The sequence below is a fragment of the Amblyomma mixtum genome, chromosome 7 (assembly GCF_055824585.1).
Source record: "Amblyomma mixtum isolate Tamu chromosome 7, ASM5582458v1, whole genome shotgun sequence".
Classification (NCBI taxonomy): Eukaryota; Metazoa; Arthropoda; class Arachnida; order Ixodida; family Ixodidae; genus Amblyomma; species Amblyomma mixtum.
The window spans coordinates 50,385,975-50,413,144 of NC_143018.1; the positions used below are offsets into that span (position 1 = coordinate 50,385,975).

Sequence of the window (27,170 nt, forward strand, 5' to 3'; positions counted from 1 at the left end):
CGGCCTGCGCACTTCGTCGGTGCACGAATGGTGTGCGGCGGGCGTCCTCTCGGTCAGCTTGCGAGCACTGTGCCAGGAAAAAGCACCCCTGCGAGTCTCCCGCGACCCCCACATATGTTTCTGAGGTCTTTTTCGTCGTCGCATATCATCATCATTATCAGCCCAACTGCTTTCTCTGCAGAAGAAATTGACACTGCACAGGCACACTTCGAGAGCGTTCAAGTCGTCTTGCAACAAATGATACAGGGCATGTGCGTCTCCAGCAGAGGCAGTAAATGGAACGTTGGGCGCGTACACATTGACTCTGAAATCCTTATAACAACGAGTATATTGCGAACCAATACATTGAATAGCAACGCTGCTCAGAATGCCTTTTTAAAAATGGTCTATAGACAGTCTATAGACTTCTTACAGACTCTATTGCCTTCCTATAGATAGTTATTTTTTGTGCCGCCGCGGTGGCTCAGTGGTTATGGTGCTCGGCTGCTGACCCAAAATACGCGGGTTCGATCCCGGCCGCGGCGGTAGAATGTCTTTAGAGGAGAAATTCTAGAGGCCAGTGTACTGTGCGATGTCAGTGCCCGTTAAAGAACCCCAGGTGGCCGAAATTTCCGGAGCCCTCCACTACGGCGTCTCTCATAGCCTTAGTCGCTTTGGGACGTTAAACCCCATAAAACCAAACCAAATGAGTTATTTTTTGTCTATTCATAGTCTATAGACTGTCTATAGACGAATGTTTACTGAAAGTATATGTCCACAAATCTATAGATTCTCTATAGACTGTCTATAGCATTTTTATCGCCTAGATACTGTTCTTTCTTTCTTTTTTTCTTCCCTTCTTTCTTTCTTTCTTTCTTTCTTTCTTTCTTTCTTTCTTTCTTCCTTTCCTTCTTTCTTGCTTTCTTTCTTTGATTCCTTTCTTTCTCTAGGATTAGTCTATACCGGCTACAGACTTTATAGACAGAAGTCTATGGACAGTCTAAAAAATTCTGTAAGGGTAAAATTGTTGCAACAACAAGTATATCGTGAACCAATACATTAAATAACAACGGTGATAAGGCTGATCTGTCCGGCGCTCCTCTAAAGCGGAAGTCCAGGCTGGAAGACAACTTTGACGGAAAAGAAGACGAGACAGAGAACGAGACAGACACCTGCGCTGTCTCGCAACGCAGGTGTCTGTCTCATTATCTGTCCCGTCTTCAAAGAGCTCTGTTACTTTTTTTCCGTCAACACGTACCAACCAGCCCATATTATCCGTCTTCTGGAAGACAACTTTCCGTCTGTATAAATTACCTGCCTTGTCGGTGCCACAGCAAATGCATAAAAAGGCGGCCATAGTTCGACTAGTTTGAAAAGGAGAATTGTGTCACGTGTCACAAGTCCCTATACTCCTTTCTTTGGTTTAGTAACTGCAATTCTTCTTTCTGTATGTGCATACCAAGTACAGGAGCCATGACGGAAGCGAATACGTGCATCTCAAATGGCAACCATTGGCCTAACGTCTTTCGTGAGGCGGCTGTATGCTATCCTTTCGAAAGAATTTGGACGTTAAAGTAAAGGACTGAATATTATATCTGTGCAAATTTGTTCCAGGTGCTTTAAGCAGCAAGATAAGTTTTTCTATGTGCCAAAACATCACTATTTGAAACAAGTGTTCACAATGAGCCCAGATGTTATCGCCTCCAGGTGATGCAGGCTCCAGAACTGAACATATAGACTGTAGTAGAATGGAAAGTTGGGCTAGTTTGTATACGTTCATTCTTTATACGTTTCCTTCATCTTTGTCTTCCGTCCCTTTCGCGCTGTTTTTTCCACCCAAAATGAACATATAGACTGTCGGCGTAGGAACGTCCGCGTAAAATCGCCCGTCTTTCGCTGTATCATAAATTTTATCACACTTACGATCATGAAACTGCCCCGATAACACGCGCTCATCGCTTTTCTCGTAATAGTCACCCTAACGCCGTCTATTGTGAACGGGCCCGCACCGAAACATATAAAAAGTCATTTTTTCTTCAAACAGCCAATGACTATAATGACCTTCCATCCGAAGTGGCGACCATCATCAATCCTGTTCCATTCAAAACCGCCATTGAAGACCATCTGTGTTCATATTAACTCTTTTGTTTGTCAACGCCTCATGTAATGTTCTCTGTGGACCATTGAGGAAACAATAAAAAAATAAAAATAAATAGTTCAGACTGGTCAACCTCGAAGAGTGGTTCCGCTGGTGGGGTGGTAAGTTTAATAGAACCAAAATTTGCGCTCAAAAACGCACTGCGTCATGCCTTGCACAATGTATTCAAGATTATCTTGGCCCTCTTGAGTGTCTTAATTTGTGAGTCCAGAAATATAAATTAATGCTCGGGGTGCTGCTTCCTACTAGGAGCAAAGAAATATACAAAATCTCGCTGGCACGAAAGTAGTTTGTGTTTCTATAACGCGTCACACCAAAGAAGAGCTGAGCAGGTTACTTAATTGCGATAAATAAGTAAGCACTCCATACTGGGAGTAAGCAGAAACAAAAGCACTAATGTAGTTCTCAGTTCTTCTCGGAAAATTTAGATGCATATAGCATAGCTGGAGGTCGCATAGGCCATCCTCGTTAAGTTCGCAGACGTGACTTCAACACGTACAGTACAATAAAATCACTCACGGGAATTTTGGAATTTCGCCATCATTATGTTAACTTATAAGGAAAACAAAAATGCCAGGCTTTGCCTTGAATGACTTCGGCGAGCAGTCGAACACGTTTGTCAAATCATTAACTTACTATCGGGGACAAAAGTGGTATACTTCACGCGGCGAGAGCCGGAGCAACGGAAAACTGCGTTGCAACGCCACCTACAGGCGGCATCTCGGATTGAGACAGCCAGTGCGTGACCTTTATTATCAGCAGGCCTGCCGCTTGGCTCGTTTCAATGTTTCGTGCTTTAGCTAGCCAAAATGCCGCAGTTTTCCGTTGCTCCGGCTCCCGCCGCGTGGAGTATACCACTTTTGTCCCCGATAGTACATCACTGGAACCTTGACAGAAGCCATCAGTTCCAGATACTCTAGGGCGGGCAACGCACGCAGGTAGCGAGGTAATAGAAGAGCTGCCTCTGCGAGATCTGAAGTGTGCTGGACGCCGTAGGGGTAGCATATCAGTCAGAACGGTCAAAAGGGCTCAGAAGCGAGGACAAGCCCATAGACGCGGTCACCACGGCGTCCGTCGCAATTCGATATCTATGATTGCCCCATTGCCAAACAAGCTCATTGTTTTTCGAGGTTGGCTCCAGTTTTATCATTTCAAGCGATACCGTACCAGAAACTCGAGCGTACCAGAAGTTTTGAAGAACGTTAACATCATCTTAATCCATAAGAAGAAAGAGGTCAAAGATTTGAAAACTGACAGACCGATCAGCTTACTGTCCGTTGTCTATACGGTGCCTACTAAAATCGCCAACAGAATCAGGAAAACTTAGACTTCAATCAAACAAATAATCCTAACCTATCGTAAAGAGTACTCGACAATAGACATTATTCACACTATCAATCAGGTGATAGAAAAAAGCGGCGAATATGACCAACCCCTTTCTATAACCATTACAGATTACGAGAAGACATTTGACTCAGTAGAAACTTCAACAGTCATGCAGGAATTGCAGAATCAGGATGTAGCCTTATGTAGCTCTCCATAAAGTCAACAATAAAAAAATTACCAAGACACTATGGAAATTCCAAAGTGTGCTTGGCGAAAACCTCGTCCGTTCTGCCTCCCTTGCTTTCGCATTTGGTGACAAGTTAAGTCGTCGCTTGCACATTCGCTTCTTGTTCCTCTGGCGTTTGGTTTTGGGGAACCCGTTTTCCGCTGCAGCTTCCCCGAACCGCTTAGCGCGGAATCACTGGGCCGCTTCGGATCCATGCGTCTCACTCACTCGACTGCAACGAGACGTCCGGCGAAGGAGCGGCGGTGCAGCTGCCACCGCCGACGCGCGCGCGCTCGTTCTACCGCTACTGTGTGACGTCACGGTTGCTATGCAGAGCTGCGCCTCCAACCGGCGCGCCGTTTGCTAAGGAGGGGAGGTGGTTTCGCCGCTGGGCGGAGGAGAGGCCACAGTTGGCTCGATTCCAGCTCACGGACGGACACCGCGAGTATGAGTCATAAAAGGCTTTCACCTGAAAATTCTAATAAGAAAAGTGTGATCTCGCTAATGCTATTCACCTCCGGCTTACAGGAGGTATTCAGAGGCCTGGATTGGAAACAGTTGGGGATAACAGTTAATCGAGAATACCTCAATAATCTGCGAATCACTGATGACATTGCCTTGCTAAGTCACTCAGGAGACGAACTGCAAAACATCAATGAGTTTGCCAGGCAGAGCAGTAGTGTGGGTCTAAAAATCAATATGCGGAAAACCAAAGTAATGTTCAATAGTCCCGGAAGGGAACAGCAGTTAACAATTGGTAGATAGGTGCTGGAAATGGTCAGCGAATTCGTCTACTCAGGGCAGGTAGTGACCGCAGATTCGAATCACGACAATAACCACAAGAATGAGAATAGGGTGGAGCGCATTTGGCAGGTTTTATCAGATCATGAATGCCAGTTTACCAATATCCCTCATGAGAAAACAGTATAACAGCTGCATATTACCGGTAGTCACCTACGGGGCAGAAAAGTGAGGCTAACGAGCGCAGCGAGGTATGGAAAGAAAAATGATAGGTGTAACGTTAATTGACAGGAAGCGGGCAGAGGGGGTCAGCGATCAAATGCGGGTTAATGACGTCCTAGTCGAAATAATGAGGAAGAAATTGGGGCAGGGCATGCTATATGAAGGCAAGATAACCGACGGTCCTTAAGGGTACCGGAGCGGATTTCAAGAGACGGGCAGCGTAGCAGAGGGCGGCAAAAAGTTAGATGGGCGGATGATATAAAGAAGCTTGCGGGGATACGGTGGCCGTAGCTGGCACAGGGCAGGGTTAATTGGAGAGACATGGGAGAGGCTTTTGCTCCGCAATGGGCTCAGTCACGTTGATGATGATGACCACACACCACATGCTTTGCGCCAGCAGCCAGCCTAGGGCAGCCTTGCTCGGCACCTCCGTGGCAAGTAAGCTGGGACTAATGACATCGTTGAAGTATACGGGCAGCAGCAAGTATTGGTCACTGACGATGACAATGATATTAAGGGTGAAATCCTTAATATGGCTCTCCAGCCCTCCAGCATCGTCATTTTCGAATAGAGAGCATCGCGCCAGTCCCAGAAGACTGTTTCTTTCCAGGTGGTGAATGCCGCACTAGCCTGAACGTCTTTCTGTGCCGTCGTTAGAATTTTCGCTCTATAGCACTCCCTAAAGCCGCTGATCGTGGTCACGCTTAGAGGAAGTATCCCAAGAGTGGTTCCCATAACAACGCACCCACCGGTAACACCGCTCCTCCTCCTACTACTACGACGCGAAACCCAGGAATGGGACATTAACAGCTCTCGCTGCAAAACTCAGCACACATCAATATGCGTGTATACCGGTGCTGGTGTGCGCGTCTAAATGCGTGTGTGTGCACGCTTGTATGTGTACGTGTAAGTAGGTGTAAGCCTTACCGCGCTAAACCTGGTCTTCAGTAACAATATGAACGGGAAAACATTGAGGCACCTCTTCTGCAGAAAATCGGGCACCGTGTTCGTCGTCGCCTGAGTTGTGAGCGAAAAATCCTCTGAGAAGCAACCTAGGTGGGTCGCCTAGGTCACGTGACCTTGTGGCGTCATCACAACCTTCCCACCGGATTGTGGGCAAACTGCGCGCTGTTGCAGGTGGCAGTTAATGTTTGGTCGCTAGAGGTTGCTCGGAATGAGCAACCTCGGTCGCACAAGCCCCACCTTTGGCAGCGCCTTCCATCGCAGGGCAGTTGCGCATCGCTTAACCGCTGCACCATTGGGCCAGTAAGGGTATGTGGACACCCTGGGATCTATGAATGCAAAGCAGACAATGACCAATTCTGTATATATAGGTGCCACCGGATAAGTCCTGAGTCAGCGTTGTGCCTGTCTACTTCTTTCGTCCTGTCTCAGTCGCGCTGTGCCTTTGCCTCATGGGCCCTTAAGGTGGAACTTAATTGTCCCCTCCATTTTTTTTTCAACAGTGACCCAGACGAAGCAATGTGCTTTCGCTACCGAAGCCCGGCGACCGCTACCCACATCATCTGGAAATTCCACGAATATTCGGAGCGACATACAGGGAACCTCACGTATTGAATTCTCACCCGACCCCTTTCAGCGACTGGGCTCTTCCTGCCCCATACGGTAGCACGGCCTTCACTCTGCTCTGGGCAAAGCTCGGGGTATTCGTGGCATAAGGCCGGAGCAACATGTTTTGCGCCAGTCGACGGCGACCAAATCAACATCCGCCTCGGCTTCCGTGGTAACGAGCGGTCAAACGCCCGCACAGATGGCTCGAGCAATATAGGGTTGAAAATTGCCACGACAGCAGCTTGGGCATGTTGATTATTCGTTTCAATCAATCAATCAATCAATAAATAAATAAATAAATAAATAAATAAATAAATAAATCAATTAATAAAAATCAATCAATCAGACAATCAATAAATCTTTATTCAGCAATCTTCCGCACAGAACAAAATAAATGCTAGGACAAGATCAAAAAAGCTTCTATAAACAGCTTGACGAGGTACTTGCCCCTTATTTTGGCAATGCGGCGTTTCATACACATCCTAAATACAGAGTGTGAGAGAAGCCAACAGCCACAGAAACCAAGGAGCACAGGGGATGTTTTAATTAATTTTTTTTTTGTGGTGTTGATCAAGTAAGAATATTACTGTCGCTTAAAGCTAATTGATTAAGAAAGCAGAAGAAAAAACAACCACATGCCGCCGGTGGGATCCGAATCCACGACCTCCGAATTACGCGTCCGGTGCTCTACCTCTGAGCTACGGCGACGGCTGTCAAACCTTCTGCTTTCGGGGGTATTTATGTTTACAAATAACCTAACCTTGAGAGTGTTCATCAGCGTCACCCACGTTCGTAAGCGGCGGACGTGGAACGTCATGAGTTACCGCTGGTGTGACGTAGAACGCCATCGAACGGCGAGGGTGGAAGCTGTGTGAGAACCATCTTATGCTTCCTATGGCATCAAGGCTGCCAGAACCGAGGCCCTCGCTAAGAAATTAAGCAAACAAGGGAAGGGGAATGAGGGGCTCGTTATAAATATGAGAGAAGCCAACAGCCACAGAAACCAAGGAGCACAGGGGATGTTTTAATTTATTTTTTTTTGTGGTGTTGATCAAGTAAGAATATTACTGTCGCTTAAAGCTAATTGATTAAGAAAGCAGAAGAAAAAACAACCACATGCCGCCGGTGGGATCCGAACCCACGAAATACAGAGTGTTAGATATTTTAACACCTTCAATGCACTTAACAGACAAGAGCAAGAGAAATGTATGCGCATATTAACATACCACATGTAGGCTAATGTGTTTATAGTCGCACACAGCAGATGCAAAGCAGCAGCGCTTGTCTACTGTCCTGCCTGTACCGTCGTTGCGCGCTGTTTCATCACAAAAATCTAGGGCATTTACGCGTTTCAATCAATCAGCCACTATTTGAAAAGTCGAAAATTGGTTTTTGAGGAAAGGAAACGGCGCAGCAGTATGTGTCCCACATTTTGGTGGACAACTGAACCGCTCCGTAAGGGAAGGGATAAAGGAGGGAGTGAGAGAAGAAAGGAAGAAAGAGTTGCCCTAGTGGAGGGCTCCGGAATAATTTCGACCAACTGAGGATCTTCAAGGTGCACTGACATCGCACAGCATAAGGGCGCCTTTTGCGTTTCGTCTACATCGGCACTATTTCCAGCGTTCATTTTTCGGCGTGGTCTAATCACTGAGTCAACAGATGCTATCACGAAGGTAGGAATGCCATCGAACACCGTTCAAATGGTAAGCGATCCCTTAATTACTTTCCCTGCGGGTTACCCACCCACGGGTACTTTTTAGGACAGCGGCGGGAACAAATGCGCATGTAGCGATCGCCCCCTAAATGCGTGTTTTTGTAGGAGCAGGTAGTCGGATTGGGGCAGGGAGTGTTCACAACGGGGCTGCTTCCTGGGCACACGAGTTGTTGGTACTCGTTCAGTGGCTTGGGGTCCTCCATGAAGCGAAGCACCTCGGAGGCGGTCACCAGGTAGACGTCGTCTTTTTGCAAGAGCCAGTCGACGAACTGTAGGTATCCTTGCTTGCGGCCATGATCCCTCAGATACGCCTCGTGCAGGAATACCGGAAAAGGGGCCCGGTTTGACGTGTAGAAGTCCTCGAAGTTCGACCTGCATACGTTTACGAGGGAAGTACGGCAACTAAAACATGAAAACACAAATGCGGGAAAAGGCGTGCCTTCCTGAAGTGTACTGAAGGAAGGCGAAAATGTCCGATGGTTGGTGAAAGACGCCTGCAGCATCTGGCGTTTTAGACACATGCGTTATCCCCGATGGTATAAGCGCATGCGCAGGCGAACTACGGGACTGAATAGGGTAGGCGGTACGTAGGTTTTGTTTCGCGAAAGAGGATGAACTGTGTTTACTCGCATATTAGTCGATATGTCATATGTTAGCCGGTTCCCCACCTTCGGGAACCGGAAAAAAAGGAAGTTGGCAAGGTGTATAGGAGACGGCGCCGATCTGTTCCGAGCACGAACTCGACACGTCGGAGAAATTCGCGATAAGTAAACATGTTCATTTCGTTATACAAAAGTTCGAGAGACACCATCATCTGAACAGCGGAAAGCTAGATGTTGTTACTGTAAACGAAAAGTCGCTCATGCTGCTTTCTCCAGTTTCTCAAGCCTGCACTCTCCGACTACATTGATCTGGCGCTCTACTGCGATTTTTTTTACGCTTACCCGCTTAGGACGACAGCCAGTTTAGATGCTGTATTTAGCCTGTGCTAAATGCTCCCGTAGACAATTTCGCCTCCTCATGTTACGCTCCTTACTTAACATTCGATACGCTCCAACACATTCACTCGCGTAAGCACATTTTAGAGCGTAGCACTTAGGCGCTCGTTCCTACTAGTGCACTGCACGGGCTCGGGCCGGCCCGAAAGCCCGGGCCGGGCCGGGACCGGCCCGGCCCGGGCCTGAAGTTGCGGGCCCGGGCGGGGCTCGGGCTTAAAGCTGCGGACCCGAGCCGGCATTGGGTCCGTACAGAAACGGCTGGTGTCCGACTATTCATTCACTGTTGCAGAGTGAAGTACACAACTGCGGCGTTGGAGCAGCGACACGGATGAGCTATGTTATAGTACGCGCTGAAAAAAAAAACTAAGCTTTCTTAATTGACTTATTTATTTCCCTATTTTCACTCCGGGGTGCCTTAGTGGTCAAGTTTCTTGACTACTGAGCCGGGGAACCAGGGTTTACTCCTAGCCTCGGCGGCCGCATTTCGGTTTAGGCGGCAAGCATGACAGCCATGTACTTTATAGTATCATTGCTCGTTGAACCCAGGTGGTCGAAATGATCCGGAGCCCTTTGCTTCGGTGCCTCTCCCAGCCTTACTCCCCTTGGGCCCTTAAGCCCCAAAAACATAACTTTTATTTTCTCGATATATTTTTCTCATGAGAGAAAATTAACAAACTAAAGCGCGTTTGGTTTTCTTTTTGATCAGCTGACCGGAACATCTCGTAAATGAAATAGCCACAAAAGCTCGCGAGAGTTTGTAAATCTCATAACCACATCTATCCCTCCTCGCTTCTTCAGCCTGGTTGTTGTGACAATTGTTTTCCCCTGTAAGTTATCACTTGGTCAGCGCGTTATCTTCTGCTCCACCAGTAAGAGTAAAATTCAACCAGCCTTAATTGGCTGTTGATCGTTCGTCATCCCAAAACATACCTATACACTATTATAAATGCATTCGGGAAGAAGGTGTAAATTTAGGACGCTTATAGTCTTCAAACACGCACCATGAAATACCATGCTTTTTTGGCTTTTCGTTTCTGCTGAAAGGCGACCAGTTCGGCTATGACTTCAACCTGAGAGATCGCGTTCACTAAAAAAATGTCATCTCAGTGCTTGCTAGGCAGCTTTTATGTTTATACTTCGCGGGCGGAAAAATATAACTGATTAAAATCATGGGGAAATGAAAAGTAGTCTATTACGCTCCTGTGCGGCCCTTTTTATTTGGCTCTCGGAACTTCCGTGTTTATCTTTGCGCACCTACACGAGATCACTGTCCAAAAGACGGGGCTGGCGAGCACTACTATTAATCACTTCCTTCAGGGTTAAAAAGAACCAACTTTTTGCAAGCCAAACTGTGGTTTCAGAACCTTTGTCGGCCAGTTCATTATCGGTCTAGTAGCAGTCTACTTGCTCAGAGTGAGCAATATACTTCAAGCATTACTGTGAAACCGGCCGGGCCGGGCCCGGGCTGGGCCTCATTTCGGGATTCACGGGCCGGGCCGGGCTCGCTAGAGCAATAATTTAGCGGGCCTGGGCCGGGCCCGGGCCCGGGCTTGAAGCCATGGGCCTGGGCCGGGTTCGGGCTTCTGGTCCCGGGCCCGGGCCGGGCTTGGGCCTCAGATTGAGGCCCGTGCAGTGCTCTAGTTCCTACGCTCAGTGCGTGTCTCGATGTAGGCTCAGGCGTAAATGAGCGAACGATCGCCCAGGGAGATGAAAGAGAGCGAACGCAGAAAGCGCAGCGGAGGATTAAAGACAGCGATAGCGAAGATAGAGCGAGGGGGAAAGCGATATAGCGGCAAAAAAGCACAAAAAGATTGTTCTGGAGCACGCTCGAAGGCTCAGGCTCCCGTTGACGCGTCTCAGCTCACGGCCCTGGTCTTCCTCTCCCCGCGACCTTTGCGAAGCTGCGCGCAGACAGAGGGTTCGAGATGCATCGAGCGCTCCCACTAAGTCAGTTGCAGTGAGACGAAGCTAGCTGCGGCGCCGACTCCCTTTCTCGGCGCCTCCGCTCACTTCCAGAAGTTTCGTGCTCGGTTTATCGACAGTACCGAGGCGGCCACGTTTCGACAGAGGCAAAACACTGAAGGTGCCCGTGTGCAATGCAGTGTCAGTTCATGTTAAAGATCCTCAGGTGGCAGAACTTATTCCGGAGCCCTCCACTACGGAACCTCTTTTTCACTGCAACCTTCCTACCACACCTCACAGCGTGGTTGAGGTGTCCACCTAGAAGTGAGACAGTTACTGCGCCATTTCCTTTCCTCAGAGTAACTAACCACTAAATTGGTTTTTCGGTCTGGTTTGGTTTGGTTTGGTGGGTTTAATGTCCCAAAGCGACTCTGGCTATGAGGGACGCCGTAGTGAAGGGCTCCGGAAATTTCGACCCCCTGAGGGTTTTTAGACAGCGCTATTGGATCGCATATCACAAATCGACGGCTTGATTAATGTGCTAGCGCCTGCGGCAATCCTCCCTGCTTTCTTCTCCCAAAACAGTATGAATGGATGCCTTATCGAAATTATCATGTTGAAGAGCAGCTGTGGCGGCCAATCCCTATGCCATTTTGCCGCGAAGTTGCATTTAGCATTTGCGCAATCGTCCTTCCACCGTTTGCGACCCAAACAGTGATGTGGTACGTTTTGTGTTAAGTGGAGCAGCGTAAGAGCGAATAGTGTGAGATATAGTGTGTCACGTGAGCAACTACGCGCACGATTAATGAGCAACGTCTCGAAATTTTATGTATCTGGAGGAGAAGAGGGGAGACGCGAATAAGGCGCCTAATTGCTCTGCAGAGTCCACTGAATTCCAAGCAACTGCAACAGCTCCGTGTCAGGCGGCGAGTTTAATGTCATCTCAGATTGAAAATTGGCAGGGGCTCAGCTCGGTTAAGCCCGGAAATTGCGAAAGCAATTTCATCCGTTTCTTCAGCCAGCCGTCGTTTCCTAGCTTGAGCGAATCGTTGCAGCCTTTGCTTGTGCATGTCGGACGACATGGCCTGGCTGAAACGCACAGCGTGGTTACGCCGGGACGACTGCGACGAGCCGGGTCGGAGCCCGATATAGCTCTGTCTGGCGTGACGTCATCATAGCGAGCGCCTCCTCACGGCAGCGGCGCGCAGCTGCTGCTTGGCGCACCGTGGTTACGCTGGGACGACCGCGACGAGACGAGTTGGGGCTCTGTCTCTGTCCGTCTGGCGTGACGTCATCACAGCAAAGCGCTTCCTCGGGGCATCGGCGCGCAGCTGCTGCTCGCCGCACCGTGGTTACCCTGGGACGACCGCGACGAGACGAGTTGGGGCTCTGTCTCTCTCCGTCTGGCGTGATGTCAGAGCGGAGGTCATGCTAAAGGTCAAACATGGTTACACCGCCGGGACGACGCTGAAGGGCTCAAACTGCGAGCAGTATTGCTTTCGCAATAAAATATTGGTCTGATTTGACATTCTTGGTTTCGTTGTTGTCATGTGACTAAGACTGTCATGCGCATGGCGACGGAAGCCGCGAAGAAACACTGTACCTTCGCCTGTCTTTAGTCGCGGAAGCTCCGGCCCCCGCCCCTTGAGCCTGCGCGCCAGGGGCGAGGAGATGGGGGCCTCCTACATCGGTGGAAAATAAAGTTCTTGTAATAGCACTGGCAGATGTTTCCGGGCGGTAGATTGGTAGGTGTATGCGTGTGCATACATACATAAATACATACATACACATGCATGCATACATACATGCATACATACATACATATATGCATGCATGCATACACACATACATACATACATACATACATACATACATACATACATACATACATACATACATACATACATGCATACATACATACATACATACATACATACATACATACACTCACATACATACATACATACATACATACATACATACATACATACATACATACATACATACATACATACATACATACATACAGCAACCTGCCCACCGTGTCAGGCGACAGCTCAATTAATCGACAGAGGCTGCTTGGGAAAGCAACCGAGGTAGCTACCCAACAAAAGGAACCCAACTCCCACCGGTACTACCGGTATGGCAGGTACTGCCATAGAAGAGCAGTGGCGCATCGCTCGACCGCTGCACCACTGCGCCAGGAGGGGTATGAGGACTCCCAGGGATCTATGAATGGAGAGAATGACCAATTCCGCATATAATCGCATTAACCCTTCATCACTGTCCGAACAACTTCCACCCATGAGCAACTCATCTTAACTCCAGAACCGAAATAAAAACCTCAGTGCTTGCGCATCTAATTCGCATTTGGCCTAACCACAGCCGGTCTCGACGCGCTCGCTCGCTCTCTCTTACGGCCTGCGCATCAGCGGCAGTTGCTACCTATCGCCGCAACTCTCCGGGGGCGCTGCGAGCCAACCCTCTTAGCTCAAGGAAAGCCGCTGAAATGTACGCTCGAGGTAGCCCCGGCGCGCTCTGGTTTGGTTACTTTGCACATATTGATGAACGGCTGCTCCGAGCATTGAACAAGCACTGGACAACCATACAGTTGGGAGAGTGTGTTTTGACAGCGGCAGTGTGATTAGATATTGAAGGAGCCACCTAGCCATTTCTTTTCTTAATGGCTTGTAACAAGGAAGATAAGATCTGCTCAAACCAGTGTCATGTCACAATGAGATGGGATAACAGTATTTGTATATTAAAAGAAAAAAAATTGGCAGAGGCTCAGCTTGGTTAAGCCCGGAAATTGCGAAAGCAACTTCATCCGTTTCTTCAGCCCGCATCCGCCGTGTCTACCGCCGCTCTGCGCCGACGGTTGTTGTTGTTGCTGTGAGTGGGAGAAGGATGAAAAGGAAATGCACGGGCTTGCCTACTGGCTCGAGCCGAGCCGCCACCTCTTCATCTGTTTCTTCAGCGCGCCGGCGTTTCCTGGCTGCTGCATTTCGTTGGAGCTTTGCCTTTACACATCATCCGACATACCGAGGTAGCTCCAACACGGCAACTGGGAGCAACGAGCTGCTCCCCCACCTTTATCCCCCTGGTGTGACGTCATAGCAACGCGCGCCCTCTCGCGGCAGCTGCGCAGTGCTCCGTGGCAGCTCCGCCACGCCCATGCTAACCGCGCGAGCTGGGACCCTGTCTCTCTCGGTCAGGCGTGACGTCACCACAGGGGCCAGCTAAACGTCTTTGGTGGAAGCGCCACGACCACGCTAATGGCTCGAAAGTGAGAGCAGTATTGCTTTCGCAATGAAAAAAGCAAGGCTATTAGCGTGTAAACAATAGGGCTGACATCGTTCTGGAATTCCCAGCAGCATAACCGACCTGAGGAACTCGAAGGTGTCACTGGCCGAGGTGGGCTGCGGCAGGCAGGCGTCTGCCATTGCACACGGCCACCGTTCCCGCAACAGCACGTTGACAGGCAGCTCCCAGAATCCCGGGTAGGTGCCATGGGGGCAGGGGTGGACGTCGCAGGTACGCTGGATGCCGAAGTCCATGGTGTACGGAAAGATTGGCTGCTTCCCGTCGTTACTCCGGTGATGCACGATTGTGCTGTCGTATCTGCCGGAAGACAACCCCGCAAAGACCATCAATCTCTTCCTTACTTCGAGTAACCTCAGTCCAGAATATGAATGCTGCTCAGAGATGTTAGATGACATCGAAAATAGTCTTACTGAGATCGATAAATCCCTTTTTTGCTCACTTTTCCACGGCGAAAGAAAGCAAATTCTGCATTTGTGCCAGCGCTATCTCATTGTATTTCGACTTTAATCCTTAATATTCTTCAGTGAAAGCCAGAAAACAGGAATTTGTCAAGGAAGTTTGAAATATTTTCAACTTAGTAATTTTTGTTCCCAGCTCTACTGTCGCATCTGTAGTTCCCTGTATGTCCTACTTCGCAACATCATTATTACAATTTAAAACTTTTGCAAAGTAGGTACCGCTAGCTTCGTAGATATCGTGAAAGAAAACTAAAAAAAAACTGGAAGCAAAATTTGGCAGTGGTTTAGCTCTGGTTAACCCTAGTTGAATTGCGAAAACAATTGAGCGCGTTGTCTCTCCCTCGCTTCGTTCTTTCGTTGTTGCCTCTCTCTCTCTCTCTCTCTCTCTCTATATATATATATATATATATATATATATATATATATATATATATATATATATATACCCCCGGCTAGGCGACAGCTCCTCTCTCTCTACCCCAGCAGAGCACATGTGGTGGAGGGAGCGGCAACGGCAGCGGGGTCGACGGCGGCGCCATCTGTTGGAGCGCGGCTGTGGCGTTGCTAGGCAACGGCGGCTAAAGGTCGTTCGTTGGCCACGGCATACGGCTGAAGTGCGACCACGCGACGAGCCGAGCTGGCTGGCGTAGTGTTACTTTCGCAACAAAATTTTCTGAATTTGTTGAACGAGCACCTTGAGCACACATGCGGGCCCCACAAGAAAGCCCCGGAGGCTTTCGAAGCTCTGTGCTCTATGGAAATTCCGTGGAAACGTTGACGTTTCCTGGGATGGCAACTTTACTGCGGCAACCATGTTTCTCCCAATCCCAGGAGCGCTAGGAAAAGGGATGAGGTACTATGAAAATGTATCCACTGACTGCAGTTTCATCGCTTGTTCAACATTTCGAACACGTCAAAGTCAACTAACATAACCCGTCAAGACGGGGATCGTTAGTGCTTTGGAACTAAGTGGTCGCGACATCAACTAGGCAGCACAACTGAAGCGCCAAAATTGTCGGTCAGGACGAAACCAATCAGATAAAGCAATTGTTTACATACTTGTGGTCTTCTTACCATTCAAAACGCCACTATTATTACCGATTTTTAATTGTTTTGGTTTAGTACATTTGATTGTAACGTACATCACTTTTTTGATAAGGCATGTTCGCATTAAGGTATTAAGGTTCGCATAAGGTTATGTTCGCATTCCCTTATAGCAGCGTGTAGCGACTCTTACGCCATCCACGTTGACGATCCCGCGGTTTGCTTGCCGCTGGCTAAGTTCTGTTGTTACGCGCCTTTTCACTCGCCTGCTTGGGTAGTAGGCAAACCATGGTACATACAAGCGTGGTCGAAAGTATGCAGGCCATACGGATTGCTTTTGAGGTAGCCTTGTAGGAGTTTGCGTGTAACATTCCTGTAGAACTAAATCTCATCAGGCTTGGCAGAAGACATGTGCTCGCCTTTTAAGAGATTTTGGTTGTCTGAAAATCATTAAGCGTTTCGCTGTAAGTCTCAAAAGCGAACCATTTGACCTGAGAATTTTACAAGTTTTGCGCTTGAATAAATTCGATACTTAGGCTAAAGTGTAGCGTCCGCCTTCTATTACAGCCGAAAGAACTAACCCACAGCCCCATGAGACACATAAACAAATTCCAAAAATTGAAAGACTTTCAAGAAAAACCATCCCAACCGGAAGTGCTGCAGCAGCAGTCTGAAGCCCTGGTCTCCACCGGTTTTATGGAAGGGTCCGCGAACGCCCGTGACGTTAGATGAGGGGATGTTGGCGAAGGTTTCCAGCATGATCTTCTGGTCCAGCACTTCTTGTTCCCGCTGGGTGCTGTTTACGGTCTGCCAGTACTGCAAGCCGCTTTTGTGGCTGGGCGGGGGCAAGACCAGCAAATGAGGTGTGAGTGATAGTGGCATGTTGCAGCCGGCGCGAAAGCGCAATCATCGCTAGGTGCACCGTGGTTTTCTTACTGCACTGAATTGAACGATGACTCTTCGACCCCGTCGTGGTTGTACCAGGGTATTTATTCTCCAGGACCCCCGGATATCAGACGCATTGTCACCCAAGTAAACAAAGGAGTTTTCGGTTGTGACAAATTACACGCAAGACGACATCGTCGATTTTATAAGAAAGCCTATCGCGAAACTATTGCTCTAATATGAACGAAAGGGCACCCCGCATTCAACGGGATTGCCTCGTCCGCATACAGATCATTCATTCTCATATTCGGTGGGCAGCACTAGGCTGCCACGTTACAACGCTGTATCCCGGCAGGCACCGCCTTTTGGGAGGTTGCCTCTAAAAATCCCAACGGAGTATTTCAGCTGCGCCGCAGTTGTTGCACGTGCAGGCCGAGTGACTGGCGAACGCCTGCTTGTGTGCCTGCTCGAGCAACCGTTGGCACATAGCGAGATTTTCACCGCCCATTAGGCACTGGGTGAGTTGTCGCGAATACTGAGGCACTCACAGCTGCGACCACGAGGACGTGGTGAAAGGAGGTTTTATACTAGCAAGGCGATCTCCTCCAGCATACAGTTAATAGACACCTTTACCATACCGTGTACCGGCCGTGTTGCCGTTATCGGTGCCGGAGTACCGGGAGCCCGCGCGCAGGCATTGCGCATGCGCAAATCGCCTTGACGGCGCCAGATGGCGCCAGGTACCCGGAATCTGCGCGCACGCCTGCAGCATCAGTAGCAATCAGCATGTGCTCACCGGCGGTGGGCGGGATTCCGGTACTCCGGTAAAAGTAACACGGTACACGATATGCTACAGGTGTCTAATAACAGGCACCTTTGACATACTGTGTACCGTGTTACCGGTACGGAATAGCGGGATCCCGCCCACCGCCGGTGAGCTCGCGCTGATTGGTCCCGATGCTGCAGGCGCGCGCGCAGCTGCCGGGTACCTGGCGCCATCTGGCGCCGTCAAGGTGATTTGCGGATGAGCATTGGCGGTGTGCGGTTTTCCGGTACTCCGGTAACGCTAACGGTAAAACGGTACACGGTAGGCTAAAGGTGTCTAATGCTCAGCGTTGAGCAAAAGCAGCGGGTGCACGACCATGTACGTTGCCTTCCCTTCTTTGCTGCCCGCGGTGGCAGACGTTACAGGGAAGCTGAATCGTTTTTTTTTTAGAACTGGACTGGATCTAGCGTTTCGATTTCAATAACCCTGTAGGTAAAGCACGCAAAGTTTCTTTTTTTTTTTGCGCGAGCATTTAAAACGGTCAATGTAGGAGTCGTTGACAGAGGCCGCGGTCACGTTCACGCTTCTCTTCAGCGCGTCCGCAAAGGGCAGAAAATCGCAGTGATGACGTCATCGCTGGCTGGATTTCAAATTTCTGCTGCCTACACCCACATCCTACCGTGCGTCCTCGGATGCCGCCTTACAAAGCTGCGCGGGTTTACCTTCAGTGTTTTCTCCTTCGAGAAACTGTTTCTGCTTTTAAAATGATGTTTGAAATGTACCACCGTAGAAGATGACGCATCATGAGTCTCCTATTGCCCCTGCCTGGCGCTGTGCGCTGCGGAGAAAGCTGAACCACGCCGCAGCTTTATTTATTTACTTATTTATCTATGTATATGCAATTTTACTGAAGGCCATTTTTTCAGCCCTAGCAGGAGTGACCATAAAAAAGATTTGAAAAACGTCACGGCAAAAGTAGCGTTAACAAAAGACCAAAAACAAACAACACAAGAAAATTCACAAGCACTGTATAAAATAGGATCAAATTCTAGCCAACCAAGACAAGACGCTCTACATCAGCCACAAAATATATTGACTCGAAAACATTAGGCGGTAGTGAATTCCACTCAGCCACCCTGCGGGGCAAAATTTTTTTTCGTCACAATAGGTCACAATTTTAAATGCTAGCACAAAAAGACTTTGCGTGCTTTACTACATTCGAGCTCCTTAAGGTCCTAAAATCCCAAAACCTCTTCAGTTGCGCTTTGATGTAACGACTCCAGGTAGTTGCTCTTGCTACTCTCTGGACGAAATATACAGCACACGATCTATCAGCAATGATGGTTTCTGATCACGTGATTGAATCGATGCAATGTAGGCCGCTACCATGAAACTAAAACTTGAGGGCAGAAATTCTTCAACGCTTTCATGATCTGAGCGCTTGGAAGTAAAATCTTCTCATTAAAATTTCAGTTCTTGTCGAAGCAGTGAATTGTTAATTTCGTCCCCCATTATAAGCAAGCATTCTTGGTATAGGAGGTATTCACATGACGTCATCCTCAAGGGGCGCTAGCGGCCGGCGCGGCATTCGCCATGTTGGTGGTCGCGCGCGCGGCCGCCGCAGCCAGCGGCAGCGTTTGAATAGCTTGTCATGGATGAAATGTGAGTGTATTTCGCGTCTCGCCGCACGTAATTTCTGTCCGACCCGTGCCGCCGCGTGACTGAGTGAATATTCCGTGAACTGTGCGAAGCAGAAAAGAGCGGGCACGCTCAGAAGGTTCTACTTTGTGAAAAGGTCGACCCCCCGTAGGAATGCGGAGGCACCGGCATGGTGTGCGACGTATACAAGACTGCTGCCGCGCGTTGAATTCACCGGTATCGAGGCCCACCTTGTGCACGGCTTAAGTTTGCTGGCAGGCCAAGGAATTAAAGGATATAAACCTATGAGAGGGTGCAATTACTTGACAAGCGGGTGAGTCCAAGAGTCGTGCTGTGGGTGCCGACGTCCGCGGTGCCGACGGCCGAAGTGCCGTTTTTGAAGAGGTGTGTAATTCGAAGGGTCTGTTCACTTAGATGTAGCTTAACTTGTCATCTCTACCTGCTGAAAGTGACGTGTTACAACTGAATCTAGCGGAACGGCTGCACACTGCGTTGCTGCGAAAACGGTCTTGTGCATACGAAGCAGCGCTACGTAGCTACAATCAAAACTGCAAAACATTCTCGCTGTGTCTGCCGTTCGTGCTGCGAGCGCATGGCAGTATTACGACGCTTTGCCTTTCTGCTGAAAGACCGTACATCTGAGAAGCGTCAGCAGTTCGCGGACTACAGCTAGGCGCTTGAATTATCAATTTCGGCAGTGGCAGTTCTGGAATTTCGGTAATTAATCGTGCTGTTTATCCACGATGTGCCCTGCATGACTAGCTGACAGTTATCAACTGATATTAAAAGCTGCAAGTCGTGTACGTTCTTGCGTGCAGCGCAGCCAGCCAGTTTTGCTGCCGAGTTGAGGCAGCTCGGTTATATCACGGCGCAGAAGAATTCTGCTGCAAACTTCATGCACAATACGCGCTCCACAAAGATAAGTGGTCGCTGACGTATTCAACAACGTACAAATATGTTACGGATCACTAACAGTTCAGGCCGGGTACCTCACTGCGCACCGTGACACTGCGCGAGCTGGCCTGAAACGACCGCAAACATGGCGCGCCTGCCGCGACGACGCTCGCGCCGTCTGGTAGCGCGGCCTCAGTGAATACCTCCTATACCACACTGGGCTCGCAGCGGGTCAGTACAGACTCGTCTTCAGGCTTTACCGCCAAGGCTTGCAGGTTCTACTGCCATGTTGTTGCGCAGCAATGGTTTATACATATAGGCGCACAGTGCAGATGACGTCACATGAGCAGAGTGTTGCGCAGTGTGTATACGCTCGAACCAGCTCACCTGATCGAGTGCACGGCGATCTCGTTGCCCCAAGAGTGGAGTTCGTTGGCGACCACGTAGTCCAGGTATTCGTGGGACACGAAGAAGGTGGCCGCGATGCCGCAGCCGTCGGCCTTGTTCTTCCTGCGGGCACCTTCAAGCAGCTCCCGGTAGAATTTCATGTTGACCAAGTTGACCGTGTCGTCAAACATCAGCATAACGAACTGAGGCACTTGGTCTATTTGCATTCCAGCCGGCGAAAGGTCAGTCGCGCATGCGCAGTGGGGAGGCTTGCACACGGTGTCGTCGCAGCCGGCATCCAGGTCCAATGCTGCAAGGCGCAGAAAATGTGGAAGAATGTGGATCTGCGCAGCTGAACTGTGCAAGAAGCAGACTAGGTCGCTGCCTCTTGTGACCAACCCATCACGCTGGATCAAGGCTTTGGCGTTCTGCTGGCGATACTAAGGTAGCGGGTTCGATCCCAGCCCTGGCGGCTGCGTTCTGAGGGAGCTTAAACGCAATAGGCGCCCGTATGCTGTACGATGTCAGCGCACTTTTAAGAAACCAAGATGATCTAAATTAATGTGGAGCACTCCGCTACGGCTCCATCAGAGCCCATGTGTCGCTTGGGGTCCTTGAACTTCACGAAGTTCACAAGGCCCTGCTGACAAAGTTTAATGGCAACTACGATTTTCTGCACATGAAGTGTTTGTTTTTAAGGTAAAAATTAACGGGAGGATCCGCGGCACCTATTGATGTATTATTAATACTGAGGTAAAGTATTTCAGAGCGACATGCGCACGCACGCACGCACGCAAACACACACACACACACACACAGAGGCACACACATATATAGGTAGTTGCAGAAGGATATTTTTAGTTTTCATGCACACATACGCATTCTTCAATTGGCGCTGCTCTCCATTCCGCTGGCCCAAGCGAAAGCCTCTCCTCAGGCGGCGCGTTTCGCAGCAGCCCCCATGGACGTAACGTGCTACATTCCTCCGGTCTCGCCATGCTCTCTCTCCTTCCGAGGTATAACCACTCTTCAGATGGTTCCCATGGCCTACACCCTACGGCTGTTCATTCCTTGCACTTCCCATACTTCCTCCTTCTTCGATAACTATACGTCGGCGTGGTTCCCATGGAAACCACCCCCTCGATTGCATCTTCTTAAGCTCTGGCCATACCCTCCTCCTTTCACGGTAACCACCCTGCGGTAGCGCACTCGTCTGCTCTCGCCATACTACCTCCAACAGAGTGCACCCACCGGGTGGTTCCCGTGGCAACGTCCCTCCGGTTAAGCTTTCCTACCTTATCGCCATTCCTTCCTCCTTCCACACTAGCCGTCATACAGCGGAGGATTCCTCCGCCCTCGCTATCCCCATCTTCTTCCACAGTAAATATCCTCTGGTTGATTCCTCCACTCGTCATATCGTCTCTTCCTTACACGGTAACCACCGTCCCAGTGGTTCCCATAGCAACTCACCAACTGCTTATGCCGACTACTACTACTACTACGACGCGAAATCCGGGAACGGGCATTAACAGCTGCCGCTGCACAACTCACAGGACGGTCACTACTGTTTAGCGCGAGATTCAGTGGCAAGCGCTGAGGTATTACTCTTCCTCCACCTTGCGTAGTTACCCCTCTCCGAGTTCATCCAGTGGTAACCACCTTCTGGTTGCGCATTTATCTGCTCGTGCCATGCCTTCCTCCTTCCTTCCACGGTAAGCACCCCCCTGAAGGGTCTGGTATGCATTTCTTATCTTATCAGGCCCTTCTCTTTCCATGGTGACCACCCTCTGGGAGGTCTGGTGGAAAACAACCTCTGTTACACATTCCATCTCATCAGGCCCTTCTCCACCCAATGTAGGCACCCTCCAGAAGGGTCTGGTGGCAGTCACCCTCTGTTGTGCATTCCTAATCAATCTGATCAGGCCCTTCTCCTTCGACGGTAACCATCTCCGGAAGTGTCTGGTGGCGATCACCCTCTGTTATGCGTTCCTAATGTTATCAGGCCTTTCTCCTTCCAGGATAACCGCCCTCAGGAAGGGTGTGGTGGCAATCACTCTCTGTTAGGCATTCGTAATCTTATCAGGCCCTTCTCCCAAAGTGACCACCCTGCCAGGCTGTCCCACGGCAGCCACCCACTGGTTAGGCAAACTACTACGATCAAACTGAAGGCACAGCGCTAAACAAACACAGTAACTATGTGTGCTGTGTTTGTCTCTTTCTTAGTTCCGTCCTTCGTGCGCTGTGCCTTCAGGTTGAACCATGTGCCGACTAGGCCAGACAAATACCTTACTGAAACTCCTACGACTATACCGACGCAAAACGCAACAACGGGCCCATGTCCATTTCAGGCCTAAATTAAGGCTGTTTGCAATAAAGGTAGACTAATAGGTTTGCGGGTTTAGAAAGAGAAATTCCAAAAAAATTATTAAATTCGGGCTCAGTCTTTTCTTCATCCATTTTAATGCATGATTCCAATCAGAATCAGTGGGACCTAGCGGGTGGGATATGCGCAATCGGACTAGTGGGGTAAAAAAATATTGCCGCACGAAAAGCATTGAAAAAATGCGAGTCTTCGTATATGTAGAGTTTTGTGTTGCACTGCTCACTTAGACGACGCGAGTATAACACGATGAAAAGCTTGCACCTTTGTTTTTTGTCACATTGTGTGAGCCAGTGCGTGTTCTTGTCGAAGTGTTGATTCTGGTGGGAGGCAGTGTATAAGAGGCAGGGCGACCACTTGTTTTGATTTCCAGTTTGAAGGCATTTAGGTGCGCCTTGGCAATTTCCATTCGGAACTGATACTATGCAGCTTTCTGCAGGAAATAAAATGAAATTCTGAAAATTTGAGTCACCACAGATTATTAGTGTGGCAAAGATCATTCTTCTTGGTGGGGGGGGGGGGGGGGGTCGCATGATTTTTTGTATTATATCTTCATAAGAAGTTATTATGCTGCGTCTTAACGAGTGATTTTTTCTGGCAAGTTTGTTCATTGCTTTCAAAAAAGGGTGTCGTTATGCAATCACTCGGTTTTTCATTGTCTTAACTACAGCTCACAATTTCATGGGATGGCCTAAATTGCTTTTGAGTTTTACTTGTTTGTCGGGCTCTTGCAACGACTACTGCTTCTTCACCAGATGAGTCGACCTCGATATCTGACATTTCACAACTTGAGATGGGCAGCTTTTGAATCTCCTTCCTTTACGCTCTGAATGTAGCCTATTCTGGATGTTGTCAGTCATTTTTTTTTTTAGGATAGAGCGTTCGTTCTTGCATATACACCGTACAAAAAAAGTTACAAAGGGATATTTGAAAAACGCAAGTCAACACAAGATCTCAAACCGGCCGCAGGACAGATTATACTGCAGGGCCTCCACCTCTCACTCATTCCATTTGGAATCATAATACTTTTCGAACCCTTCTAGCACTCGTCAATTTATAAGTTTTACAAAATTATTCGTTTTGAATGAGTAACTTGAGACCGACTAATCTACCTACCCATGATCAAAGGGAAATAAACACAGCTTCTTGCACACGGTCAATGGAGGGCGCCGGTACCCGTCGGTAGCGGCGGCAGAAGAAATTCTTATGTGGCTAATCAATCAGAATCCGACGTTGACCGGCCATCCACGGGAAACAGCCAGAAAACCCATATGACCTCATGACGTCGTCGGCAGTGCCTACGACATCAGGAAAAAATTTCTTCTGGAATGGGCTTAGAACGCAGGCCGCGACAATTCATTGTGAGGCCACCATTGTCCCGAAACAGGAAGTGACGTCATTGCCTCAGCATTTTAACGCTTTCGCATTCTCACACGTAAGCAGTATTAAGCGTCTCTGCCGAATCTTTTTCAGATGCATTGCCATCGCAAAGAACAAGGGCATTTTCACCTTCCGTCTCCATTGAAATGGGGCCCTAGCGGTCGGGATTCGACCATGCGACCTTAGGCTCAGGAGCCGAACGCCGTAGCCACTAAGACGCCAAGACGGATCCCTGCCAGTCAGAGTCAAAGCGTGGAGGATTGCAATATACATTTGCCGGCTCAACTAAAACAGTCGCTCTGCAGAATACATTCTATGCTCTGCACATTCCACTAAAGCATCACAGGGTGGTATTACCCGGTGTTGTAAATGTTGTTCCGCTTGTGTCCGATACGCTTGTAGTTCTGCTTGACGCCACTGTAGACTTCCCGGGCGAAGAGGGAGCTGGCGCTCCCGTTGTGAGAGCAGAATGCGCTAAGGTAGCCGCAGATCCTGTAGTTCCTGCAGTTGTGGCAGGGATTGAGACTGCAGCTCCTGGAAAGAATCGAAACACAACAATCTTTACCTTCTCATTACAATCACCGATGGTAAGGATGGTTGCAATGATAAGCATTACCGGCTGTCGTATCTGGGTTTATGTCTGCGGTCAGTGTGCTTGTTGTGCTTGACGCCTCTGTAGAGTTCCCAGGCGAAGTGGGAGCTGGCGTTTCCGTTGAGAAGGGAAGAGGCGCTGAGGTAGCCGCAAATCCTGTAGTTCCTGCAGTTGTGGCAGGGACTGAGACTGCAGCTCCTGGAAAGAATCAAAGCACGGTAATCTTTACCTTCTCATTACATAATCTCTGATCCTAAGGAGGGTTGTAATGATAAACATTACCGGCAGTCGTATCTAGGTTCCCGCTTGTGGGCAGTGTGCTAGTTGTATTTGACGCATCTGTAGAGTTCCCAGGCGAAGTGTGAGCTGGCGTTCCCGTTGTGAGGGAAAGAGGCGCTGAGGACGCCGCAGATCCTGTAGTTCCTGTAGTTATGGCAGGGACTGAGACTGCAGCTCCTGGAAAGAATCAAAGCACGGTAATCTTTACCTTTTCATTACATGATATCTGATCCTAAGGAGGGTTGTAATGATAAACATTACCGGCAGTCGTATCTAGGTTCCCGCTTGTGGTCAGTGTGCTTGTTGTCCTTGACGCCTCTGTAGAGTTCCCAGGCGAAGTGGGAGCTGGCGTTCCCGTTGTGAGGGGAAGAGGCGCTGAGGTAGCCGCAGATCCTGTAGTTCCTGCAGTTGTGGCAGGGATTGAGACTGCAGCTCCTGGAGAGAATCAAAGCACGGTAATCTATACCTTCTCATTACATGATCTCTGATCCTAAGGAGGGTTGTAATGATAAACATTACCGGCTGTCGTATCTGGGTTTATGTCTGCGGTCAGTGTGCTTGTTGTGCTTGACGCCTCTGTAGAGTTCCCAGGCGAAGTGGGAGCTGGCGTTTCCGTTGAGAAGGGAAGAGGCGCTGAGGTAGCCGCAGATCCTGTAGTTCCTGCAGTTGTGGCAGGGACTGAGACTGCAGCTCCTGGAAAGAATCAAATCACGGTAATCTTTACCTTCTCATTACATGATCTCTGATCCTAAGGAGGGTTGTAATGATAAACATTACCGGCGGTCGTATCTAGGTTCCCGCTTGTGGTCAGTGTGCTTGTTGTGCTTGACGCCTCTGTAGAGTTCCCAGGCGAAGTGGGAGCTGGCGTTTCCGTTGAGAAGGGAAGAGGCGCTGAGGTAGCCGCAGATCCTGTAGTTCCTGCAGTTGTGGCAGGGACTGAGACTGCAGCTCCTGGAAAGAATCAAAGCACGGTAATCTTTACCTTCTCATTACATGATCTCTGATCCTAAGGAGGGTTGTAATGATAAACATTACCGGCAGTCGTATCTAGGTTCCCGCTTGTGGGCAGTGTGCTTGTTGTATTTGACGCATCTGTAGAGTTCCCAGGCGAAGTGTGAGCTGGCGTTCCCGTTGTGAGGGGAAGAGGCGCTGAGGTAGCCGCAGATCCTGTAGTTCCTGTAGTTATGGCAGGGACTGAGACTGCAGCTCCTGGAAAGAATCAAAGCACGGTAATCTTTACCTTTGCATTACATGATATCTGATCCTAAGGAGGGTTGTAATGATAAACATTACCGGCAGTCGTATCTAGGTTCCCGCTTGTGGTCAGTGTGCTTGTTGTGCTTGACGCCTCTGTAGAGTTCCCAGGCGAAGTGGGAGCTGGCGTTCCCGTTGTGAGGGGAAGAGGCGCTGAGGTAGCCGCAGATCCTGTAGTTCCTGCAGTTGTGGCAGGGATTGAGACTGCAGCTCCTGGAAAGAATCAAAGCACGGTAATCTTTACCTTCTCATTACATGATCTCTGATCCTAAGGAGGGTTGTAATGATAAAAATTACCGGCAGTCGTATCTAGGTTCCCGCTTGTGGTCAGTGCGCTTGTTGTGTTTGACGCCACTATAGAGTTCCCAGGCGAAGTGTGAGCTGGCGTTCCCGTCGTGAGGGGAAGAGGCGCTGAGGTAGCCGCAGATCCTTTAGTTCCTGCGGTTGTGGCAGGAATTGAGGGAGCAGCTCCTGGAAGGAATCGAAGCATCGAAGCACGGTAATGCTTACCTTCTCATTAAATGATCTCTTATTGTAAGGAGGAATCTAATCATAAACATTACCGACAGTCGCATTTGGTTTTCCCAGTGCGCTTGTTAGTCTAGACGCCCCTGTAGTGTACCCGGCCGGAGGAGGAGCTGCCGTTTCCGTTGGGAGGGCAGGAAGCGCTGGTATAGCCGCGGATGGTGTTGTTCCTGCCATTGTGGCATTGCTTGAGACTGCCGCTCCTGTAAGAAATCATGAGATGGAGTCACGGGCCGATTTTTGCGTACTTTCTGCACAATCCACTGTCTCATTTGTAACGGTGTTAGACTGCTAAGCACGAGGTCGTGAGATCGAATTTCGGCCCTACTGGAAATATCTGGATGGAGACGACAGGAAAATTACCCCCGTACGCTACGTAATGTCCGTGTGCGCCAAGAACCTCCGGTGGTCAAAATTAATCCGAAGTCCTCTACTACAGCGATTCTTCTGCCCCCTTTCGTCCTTCCTTCATCCTTTGTTTCATGCGTGATCATGCACCCGGACC

At 49.2% G+C, this 27,170-nt stretch overlaps 1 protein-coding gene across 1 annotated transcript; it reads right to left on the bottom strand.

Moving 5' to 3' along the window:
- Nucleotides 1–7,943: 7,943 nt before the first annotated feature.
- On the bottom strand, nucleotides 7,944–24,506 carry LOC149336068 (chitin deacetylase 8-like). Its single transcript, XM_089554649.1, has 5 exons — nucleotides 24,373–24,506; nucleotides 20,256–20,565; nucleotides 16,314–16,499; nucleotides 14,223–14,459; nucleotides 7,944–8,310 (listed from the first exon to the last, which is right to left on the bottom strand). The coding sequence occupies exons 2-5, from the start codon at nucleotides 20,480–20,482 to the stop codon at nucleotides 7,944–7,946; spliced, it is 1,017 nt and encodes a 338-aa protein (XP_089410775.1). The 5' UTR covers nucleotides 20,483–20,565; nucleotides 24,373–24,506.
- Between the last annotated feature and the right edge of the window lie 2,664 nt (nucleotides 24,507–27,170).